This window comes from Echinops telfairi, unplaced genomic scaffold (genome assembly GCF_000313985.2).
Source record: "Echinops telfairi isolate 266 unplaced genomic scaffold, ASM31398v2 ScPeMD7_3533;HRSCAF=4204_1, whole genome shotgun sequence".
Classification (NCBI taxonomy): Eukaryota; Metazoa; Chordata; class Mammalia; order Afrosoricida; family Tenrecidae; genus Echinops; species Echinops telfairi.
In genome coordinates, this window is record NW_022107432.1 from 11,721,190 (window position 1) to 11,732,114 (window position 10,925).

At 38.0% G+C, this 10,925-nt stretch overlaps 1 protein-coding gene across 2 annotated transcripts in view; it reads right to left on the reverse strand.

The window, feature by feature from the left end:
- LOC101655916 (muscular LMNA interacting protein) overlaps positions 1-8,017 on the reverse strand; it is a 299,439-nt gene extending 291,422 nt beyond the window's left edge. For both annotated transcript variants that reach the window (XM_045294875.1, XM_045294876.1), the window contains exon 1: positions 7,887-8,017. In XM_045294875.1, the coding sequence (XP_045150810.1) occupies positions 7,887-7,949 (63 nt within the window). In that variant the 5' untranslated portion in view covers positions 7,950-8,017. The remainder of the gene's footprint in view (positions 1-7,886) is intronic.
- Between the last annotated feature and the right edge of the window lie 2,908 nt (positions 8,018-10,925).

Below are 10,925 nucleotides of genomic sequence, written 5' to 3' on the forward strand. Positions count from 1 at the left end.
TTTAAATATATGTACATAGATCTATTTCCACATTATATATAAATATATTTACATATGTACATGCCTTTATTTAGACCTCTATAAATGCCCTTTGCTTCCTAATTCTTTCCTCTATTTCCTTTTACTTTCCTCTTGTCCCACTATCATGTTCAGCCTTCATTTGGGTTTCACTAATTCCTCTCGGTCACATTGCCCTTGATCAAGCCCTACCAGACCTCCTATACCCTCCTCACCACAGATTTTAGGTCACTTGCTGTTACCACCCTGAACGCACCCAATCTCAGCTGATATGAAGATATTTAGATGAATATATTGCCTCTATTTATTTTCTATCCAAAGTTTACCACCTATTTTATTATATGATGCCACCTAATATGAAAAATGAATATCAGAGACAACATTCAAGCCATATTAAAAATAGTCTCAAAAAAACAGATCAGAAACATCAGTGATATAATCTAATTTTCCAGGTATTTCAGGGTAAACTGAGTGCCTGTTGCCACAGTTAGACAGAAATAGACACAGGAAGGAAAAGAAATAGGTAGGTGCTGAGCCAAAATAAACTATGGCTTTATCATGTACTACAGCCTTTAGTACCTTGTTTTGTTAAAAAATAGATGCCAGAAATGTCTACTGAATTAACTCCTTTTTTGCTTTGTTTGAAGCTACTTCTACCTAAAGCACTCGTTGCAGCTCAGAACATTCTGCCGTGAGGCCTCCACTGAGGTCCACATTGAAGAAGCACATCAGCCTGTCTGATCCAAGGAGGATGGTGACAAAATCCAAATACAATGAAGGGAAAAGTATCAGAGCTTAAATTGTGAACACCCAGTTTATAGAAGGCTATGGAGGGCAGTGGGAGCTCCAAATCTACAGAACATCTCGTCAGATGAAGCCTCCGGCAGATCCCCTCCAGCCAGAGGAAAGCGATCCAAACGGCTTTACTGTCAGACAGAGATTGTTGTCAACTTGATTATGATGGTTCAAAACTTGGTATGATACGACACTTGGTCAGTTGACCTCCCTCTTGACCCAATCTGAATTTTCTCTAGGTTAACTTATCTCTCACTTGTTCCACAACAGAAATTTCTTCTCTGGTGTTTTAAATATTGATAGTTGTCTTTTCTGTCTTACTCTTTATTTTATTCTTATCTTTATATTATTATTATTATTTTCTTCTTGCCATTTTGTTTTGTTTTTGTTATTTTTCTGTTGGGTTTCCCAGTTTGTGATGCACAGAAGGAGAAGATGCATAGAGACAATAACAGTGCGATGATTTATGGCAATCAGAGAATGAGGGGAATTGGGGAGCAAACAATGAATGCAGGAGGCGGGAGGGGACCACTAGAACTGATTGTGATGATGTAATGGTTGTACAGCACAAAGAGTACAATCAATGGCACTGAAGTGTACATATAGAATTGTTGAATTGGGAAATGTTTTGTTCTTGTATTTTTGCCACATTAAAAAAAAAGAATAACAATGAGTACAAGGAATAAGAATATGTTCTAGAATTGATTGTGGTGATGATTGTACAATTCTTGATCTGGTTGAATCATTGAATTGTATAACATGTGGATGAATGTGACAAATATTTTTAAAAGAATTTTTAAAGAAAAAGTAAAAGAACTTCCCATCAGACAATAATATATGGCATTATAACAGCACACTGTCCCATGTTTTGTTCTGTTTGTTTGTTTGCTTTGATAACATTTCTCATTAGAAAGTAATTAATATTACTTATATAACTATAGCTGTGAATTAATCATTAATTTTACTTTATTCAAAGAGCCTGCTTCACTAAATTATAACAGAAATTTTAAATGCATATATTATTTTTCTCATTAGATAATAAGAACAAAATGCCAATCCATTTTTTCTGACATGAGAATGCTTTACTGTGAAATCATAATTAAATCTATAAACGCTTAGATAAATTACTCATCCTCAAATTCAAAATAAAGAAAAATGCATTTTTAATATAAAAATTGAATTTAAATTACTTAAAATATCAGTTTTCAACTCCTTGCAGCATATACAGCCTACTGACAAATCAATTACCAGATGAAAAATATTTTCTTCCTCAATCTCAGAGAGGAGTTATTGCTACTCAAAATGCACTTTTTCCAGCATTCAAAAACAGACAACTATGCTGATCTGCTTCTTCCAGATTTCAATATGAAACAAGTTGGATTACCTGCTTCTCATGTTATCCCTTTTTTTCTGATGTTTTTCAAACATTCATTGCATGAGACGATAGAATTGTCTCTTGAGACACATTATACTAATATGATAACATTATTAGTTATATGCCTATGGTCTGTTTGTTCTTGTTATCGCTTAGGGAAAGAAAGCATTATTATGTAAGAATGCCCTCGGGTACCTGAGAGCTTTCACTATATTAATGCAGAAATTACTCCTTTTCATCAAGAAGTTTCAGTGGATGATAAAGGGAAATGATACAGTTACTTATTGATGCATTTAGTTCTCTAAAAGAGATGGAGATAGGAGAATATTAAGAATTTTTTGCTTTAGTTTTACTTATCAATTTAAAAATACCAAATAAAAGCCTTTACTTTTTTTCAAAACTATTCCAGAAGTAACTTCGTGGTTTAGAAACAAAATAAACCTAGTTAGGATTTTTAGCCTTGTACATCAGTATCTGAAAATGCAAGTTACACATAGGATCAGACTAATTTATATGCTGATGCATCGTTTCCTAAAGTATGTTCCAGAAAACACTAGTTCTTCGTTGTCGTGGGATCCACAGCACAGTCCACTTCATTGGTGGGGAGGTTAAGAAAGACTCGGTTAATCTGCTAGGAGCTGGGAATCAGCTCAACAGCAATGTGTTAACTAAAAAGTTAATCTGCCAAATGGCCCATAGACGTTAATATGCTAACATATACTGTGAGTCCCCAGGAGGGAAAGCACTGTGTACTGCCTTGCCTACCATGTGTTTTCCTGAATGTTCTTGAGCACAGGCCAGGAACTTTCTTCAGAAGAACTTTAGGAACATATAGTTTCAAGGAACATACGTAGTCTTGGAAATGTGAAGAATGATCCCAGATACGTAAGATACAAAAGATCTGGTTTGTTTGTAATACTGGAATCTATTCAAAGAAAAGATTTTGCAAAAGATAAAGGGTCACAACGTGTGCTTTTATCTTCTCTTAGGAACCACCAGTTCAAACTACTTCTACTTGAACAAGCCATGGTGGGGTGGAGTGGGGTGGGGTGGGGTGGGGGGCAGGGGGCATCAATACAGCCCCAACAATGATTGTGGAACAAATTAAACAGGATTGTATTGTTTCAAAATATGTAATCCTTTCCCTCCTCCCCAGCCCGTCAGCTTCTGTGTAATCTGATCTGGGGTATTCTTCAATTTACGAACATGTCCTCATGGCTTGCAGAGTCAGAACTGGTTAAGACACCCAACATGACTTTATACTAGTGGGTACCCCCAAAATTGGAACTTTTTTCCCAAAGCTATGTATTTAATTTTTTTTAAACAAACAACCTTATCACCTTTAAAGCACACTTAACTCCATTACACTTAATACATTTGTCAAATCTGTGATTCCATGCTTAGAAACATTTTTCAAACTCATCTGTTTGGATGGCTGACAGTTCCTTCCTCGTTTTTTTCTTCGCCTCTTCTAAGGAGTCAAATGACTATTGTTTCATGTTCCTCTTCATTCATGGAAACAAAAGGAAGTCACATGGAGCAAGGTCAAGTGACATAAGGTGAATGGGGCAAGAGAGGCATGCTGGTTTTTTTGTCAAAAACTGGGGCACTGAGGTGGCTGCGTGCAGGTGGCAGGTGCATTGTCATAGTTGCCAGAGTTGCAAAACCAGTCCCCCGTCTGCCACAAATCAGGCCTGTTTTCCCCCCACACTGTATTAAGCAATTGTTTCAGAACCTCTAAATAGAAAGCTTGATTAACAGTCTGACTTGGTGGAATGGATTCCAAATGCACTATCCCCCTCACATCAAAAAAAACCTAAATGAATATTTTCTTGATCTTTGATTTCCCTTGACGAGCTGTTGGGGGCTGAGATGATGATGGCATCTTCCACTGGCTTGATAGATGCTTGCTTTCGGGGGCATAAGAACAGCACCTTGTCTTGTCACTAGCAATGACCTTAGAAAAAAGTCTGCGTTGCTTTGAAGGTGTTCTTTCAAAGCACTGCATGTTTCCACTCAACGCTTCTTCCTGGTCAGTCAGAACCTGAGGCACAAACTTTGCAGCGACCCTTCTCATTCCCAAATCATCCACTAAAATTCTCCGAACCGAGCTCCAACATAGTCCAGACAACTCCCCCCATCTGTTCAATGGTCCATCGTCTGTCTACAAGCAAAAGCGTAGGAATTTTGTTGACATTTTCATCAGCTCAGGAAGTTGACAGATGTCCAGAATGAGATTTGTCATCAGTCATCGATATTTCACCTTTTTTAAAGGAGAAAACCACTCATACACTTGAGTTTTTCTCATAGCGTTGTCCTTATTAGCTGTAGTCAACATCACAACCGGTTCTGTGGCATTTTTCTGAAGCAGAAAACAAAATTTCACATCCGCACGCTGTTCTCTTAAATCAGCCACCACAAAAAAAGAGGTTCCAGGGAAACTGCTTTTACATAAAAATTCACCGTGACCAGAGAGAACCTTCCCAGGCCACGCCGCTGGATGCACTAACTCAGAGGGAGTTGCTTGATACTCACCGAAGCAAAAAATGTGCACTATGAGAGCTCTGCCTGGCAGAGTTTTTTTCTGGATATTTGGGGGGTATCCTCTCATATATTTTGGGGGTTTAGCTAGAACTGCCCTTTCGATTTCTTCTTTTCACATTTGAAAAATTAAACAATACCAGCCGACTTGTGAGAAATTTAAATTGGCATTGGTAGGTGTGATAAAGTGTAAAACATTTGAGTGTCACTTTGTCTTTGTTGCTTCGTAGAAAACCTACTGATGAATGAATCTGAAGGGATCACATTCAATTGCCAAGCAACCGTGAGTCTTTGCTTTAAATCACCAAACAGCAACAAATTCATTGGTGACAAAAATCAATACTTAAAAGTAGCAGCTCATCCAGAGGAGGGGAAGATTTATTTTGGAAGTGTATTTTTAATATCCTGTTTTATTTTTGTTTCTTTAGATAGAAGATTTGACGGGTGAATTTTTTAAATCTACAAACTATTGGTTTTCTGTAGTTCTAACTTTAGAAAATGTCCCAAATAAAGTCAGTGAGGTGTATTTCTTAATTTTAATATGAATATATTATTTGTCATTATAATGATCCTTATGCGAAGAGAAATAGGACTTTATTTTTAAATGATATGCATCTTTTTAAAAACCATTCTATTCTTTTGACACAATTCCAACTCATAGCAACCCAACAGGAGAAAAGTAAAGCTTTTATAAGTTTTTCATAAGTTTCTAAGGCAGTAAATCTTTATGGAAGCCGACTGTCTCATCTTTCTTCTGGGAAGCAACCTAGCGATTAGAATCATCAGCCTTTAGGTTCACAACCAAATGCCTAACCACTGAGTCACCTGGGCACCTAATATGCATAACCAAATATTTTGATGACAAAATATTCTCTCCTTATAAAGACTGTGATGTGCAGAGTCAGCAGTTTGAAACCACCAGCAGCTCCTCGGGAGAAAGGCTGGGCTTTCTACTCTTATACACAGTTACCGTCTCGGAAACACAGGGGGTCAGCATCGACAGAGAGAGAGAGAGAGACCATATGTTCTAAATATACTTTACTATTTAAAATAAATAAGTTTCATAATTGCCAGAAAGTGGTGGACTCGTCAAAAATGCATTTTAAACTATATTCAGCAATCTAGCCAGTCAAGCTGTATTACATTGCTCTTGACAAGGCATCTGATGCTCCATGAATTGAAGAACTGGGATGTGTAAAATAATTATCTTAGTAGAAACTGCCAAAGATATATTGCTTTTTTTTTTTAACTCTCTCAGAAAATTCTGAGCATATCTAACCTTTTTAATAATGCAGGGTAATCAGAACGCCTGGATTTGAAAGGTGTTTGAGTTACATATGTGACTGTTCCCCAGACTTTGAGTTGGTTGATATTTTCTTCCTTCCCCAAACAGTCTCTTCTAGGCATAAGTTGGATGTTCTCATGTCTTCTAATCTGCCCCCATCACTTCCCCGGAATTCCTGCACATTAATCAGAGTGAGCCCTAGACCTTCGATGTAGAGTATTCTGTGACAGATGTTTGCTCAGAGGAAAGGTTTTTACTCACATACAGATTTATAGCTCTGGCTGAGGTAGTGTGAGGCATACAGAATATCTGACATCCCAGAAATTGAAATGTTAATTCATCAACCCAGTTCAAATACTAAGAAATCACTTTTTGCTTTTGCTCAGTTGGTCCATGTCCAGCCATGTTTATTTGTAAAACTCCCTGTGAAAGACTGCCAGGAAGCTTGGAGTCAAATGTTGCACTAATCCATCGAAATTCTTAATTCAATGTATTTATGAACAATTACATCTGGTTTCATACAGCTTTAGGAAGACCATGCTGATAGGGTTAGCGAGTCTGTTTTTTTCTTTTACTTCAAAATGAATTTCAGCATTCTCTTTCTATGTTAATAACCTCTGGGCATATGCTTTTGAAGTCAGTTTAAAAAAGCATCTTGGAAAATAATAAGTACAGGCTGGAGACATACAGAATAGCTTTTATTCTGTATGACAGTCTTCTAATTAAGTATTTTTGTTCTTCATTTACCAAGTGAGTAAACTGAGACACAGACCAAGTGAGTAAACTGAGACACAAAACATTTAAACAACATCATATCACCCCACATTTTTTGAAGTTGTGGAAAGAGAATTTTCACTCAGACCTCTCTGACTCAACTCCGTTAGCTCTGCCTTGCTACGTGGCCTTTCAACACAATAAAAGAGCAAAACAGTTCAGAGCCATTACATTCAAGGACAACCAAATAGAAACACAAGTCAAAAGTTGATCTCCAGAGAGATGACTCAATCCCTAAAGATTCCCTTTTATCTAATATATTTCATTTAGGCCTTGACATTCTGATACATTTTACAACATTTCAATCCAATGTGATTAGCCTTCCATCTTTCATGTTTCAGTATCATTATAACTGTACAAAACTCAGCTTCAAATATACAGTACAATGCATTCCCAAGACCATAAGGGACCATGTTGTGTTATCGTTGATGCAGTGTTACCTCTGAGTACTTACACTGTAATTAAGATTAGTCATGCTCTGTTCAAATGGTAACTTGGGAGCCACAATAAACTTACCAACATAATGATCCATTTATCCCCTTTAAGGCAAATATAAATGACTGCCACTCATTACTGGCATTGAATCTTTTAGTATCAAGATAAAAAATACTCATACCTCTCTTAAAGCAAGAAAAACCAATTTCTGAAGAGTAAGCTTTATCTTTAAAACAAACAGTCCATAACTTATCTAGAAAACATTAAAATATTCTATAATACTCATATATTTTCCTAACCCTTAAACCTGATAACTCCAATAGAAAGCACACCTTGAATCCTTGGTAGCTTCCATATCAATAAATAAAATAATCATCTTCGCTCAAGGCAACCACAAGAGTGAATTTTTTAAATTAATCTAGTTTTAAAAACAGAGTTCATTTAACTGCATCCAATTCATCTACATTCCAGCAATGAAACCGTTAACCATTTTGTGATACCATTTTCAATGAAGCCCATGGACTTCATTGATTTCAAGGTTGTTGACCAGCAGAATGTGGGAATGTAGACTGGCTAGAACAACTCTTCCTGACATTGACAGCTGCTCTTTTCACCCTGCCGATTATGTTAGAAACCCGTGCGTGTAACTCTCACAAGTCTTACCGTCCGCTGTGTCTCTAGATTCTTGTTTACTGAGCTTCCTTGTTCATGTTTTCCAAATTCCATGTTGAAAGAGAATAAGAGACAGCGAGAGAGAGAGAGAAACAGAGAGAGGTTCAAATTCTGTCTTGTAAAGGACTTGACAGGCTTACATGTTAGATATTGCAGGACATTCCAAGTTGTAAGAGCCCAGGACACTATCAGAAAGCCCTGGCGATAATTTCTGGTTAGCTAGTGTTTCCATTTATAGATGTTCAAGCCCCATAAACAGAGCACTGAAGAGAACTCAGGCAGCTGGCCTTAGAGAGTGATAAATGTCACTAGATATTAAAGGGAACCCTTCAACAAGAGACTATTCCAACAGGTTAGGTTTTCTGACCCAAGAAAGATAAATCTGACAAAAAGTCACTATCAGAGAGTTCATTATCAGCCAGTGGAGCAGAATGAAATACAGTCTAGAATACAGACCTAATAAATCAATTCAAAAGGGACAAATGTAATCATTATTTAGCAAGTAGCAATCAGCAGGTCTAGTTCTTCCAAACCCTAAATTGTGTCCTGAAAATGCACACATTTAAGCACTACTTTGTAGCCAAAAACGAAAGAAAAAATACATAATGTATAAAAGGAAAAGGAGGAGGGAACTAATTACAACTATACAGACAAGTTAGCAGCATATTCAAGAGGAGGTGCCAATTTTGTCCATGAAAGGTTGGTAAGTGATACTTGGAAATACCATGAAATAAAAGAAGTGTTTGATGTTCTGCAGAAACTGACTCCCCATCCCACCCCCCACTGTATTTCATTATCCTAGTTTTCCAACTGGGAGCAAAGTTATGACACAAGAGACAAAATTCACTTTTCGAATGGAAGAAATATTTTCAGGGCTCTTTGGAATTTGCCTTGAAGAAAATTAATTGTGTAGTTAGGTGATAATTAATGTTCCCTGTCTTTTCCAGCAACGCAGATATGTGGATGGCAATAAAGAACAGAAATGGCTTTCAGAGTAAATTAAGACTGATCTCTGAGGTGGTTTAATTCCTCAACCAGTGTTAAGGGCTCCTTTGAACACCTGTTCTTGACCTTAACTCATTTTCCCCATAAGTGTTTCCTTCGATTCATAAGAAGAGGTTTTAGTAACTGCATTGTACAGCTTTACTGTTGGCGGTGATTGCCGCTGGCTCTGTGTGGTCAGGCAGGGCAGATTTAGAGCTTACTCCATACCAGGATGGAAGGGCTGAGGCATAGCAGTGAAATATTTTATAGCAAATAGCCCTGGCCCTGCTGCAGGAGGATGAATTCAAAACTGCTATTCCCGACACATGAGCAAAGGGATTTCATCTCTGAATTCCAGAAAGAAAATCATACATGCTAGTTGGTGCTCAACAAGTTTGAAAATATGGTCATTTCTTAGCATGAAGGTAGATCGATCTGTGTCAAAAACAAGGTCATAGGTGAAGTTTTATGGGTCTGGAACTTCCAAACTCTCTCTCTGCAAAAAGGCATCATGTTGTGACTGCTAAAGGAAACTCAATTCCTGTTCTAGCAACTTCATGCTTGACCATGAATCCAGAATCTAATTAGGAGTATAAAGGAGGGTAACGTACAGAGCAGGGGCCCTGGTGGCACAGTGGCTACTCATAGACCTGCTAACTACAAGGTCAGCAGTTCGAAACCACAGCTGCTCCATGGGAGAAAGATGAGGCTTTCTACTCCCAGAAAGAGTTAGTCTTGGAACCCCACAGGGACAGTTCTCCTCTGCCGTAGGGGATCACTAGGAGTCAGCATTGACTCAATGACAGGGAGGTTGGCTTGGTTTACAGTGCAAATCTGGCTGGAAGGGAAAAGGGCAGGAATTGGAGCAATTGGAGAGGGAAAATAAATAAGTGGTTTTTGCTTTATCAAAAATGATTTTTCTGAAGCACTGCTTGGCAACAAAATTCTAAGTGGGCTAGGCCAGCCAGTGACTTAAAATTTTAATTCAACAAACATGTACTGAGTGCTTAAAATGAAGATCTTATTTTGAATGGATGCAGATTTTTAAAAATAATAATAATAAAATTAAAAGATACAATTCCTGGAATTCTGCCTAAAACTCACAATCTAAGTGTGACCCATGGTAGTAGCATACAGACACATTTATATAGCACTTTTACAGTATTCACTAAGAAGGCCTGCTGGCACAGTGGTTACGTGCATGACTGCTAACTGGAAGGTTGGTGGCTCAAACCCATGGTCATTCCATGAGAGAAAGGGCTGGGGAACTGCTTCTGCAGGCAATACAGCCTTAGAAAGCATCTGGGCAGTTCAACTCTGTCAATATGGGTCAATATGGGTCATTTACTACAGTTTGGGGTTTTTTTTATAGCACTCACCACAACTCATGATGAATGAATTCTCAAAACCATTCCAAATAAATAAATAAATACCTTCTGTATAGTCCCTTCTGGTTCATGGAAGCCTCATTATTTCTGCCATTTGGCATTTTTAAAAACCAGATCCAGTTACACAATTAGTAAACTAGTGCTCATTTGCCCCGGCTATGTTCTTAATCGCTGTGCAAATCATTTTACAACTGAATGGTGCAATTTTACAATTAAATTGTATTCCCAAAAAGATATGCTGCAGTCCTGTCCCCTGGTCGCTGGAAGCACAATGTGGTTTGGAACGAGGACCGTGGAGAACTCAATTCACGGCCGTCGAGTCAATTCCAACTCACCGCAGCCCTAACGGAACAGAGTAGAACTGCTCTTTAGAATTTCTGATACCATCAACAAATGCTATGCGAGCCGACAGCCTCATCTTTTTCCTTCAGGGCAGCTGGTAGGTTTGAACTGCTGACCTTGTGGTTAGCAGCCCAGTGCTTAGCCCACAGTACTAACATAAGAGGATGGGTCCTAATCCCATTAGAGTGACTTGAAACCTCTAGAAAGAGAGGCAGACAGAAGGAAGAGAGCCAGGTGAACACAAAGTTATACTGGAGCTTCAAGCCAGGGCTCACCGAGAGTAATAGAAACTAGAGCCTTTGGAGAGAGCATGTCC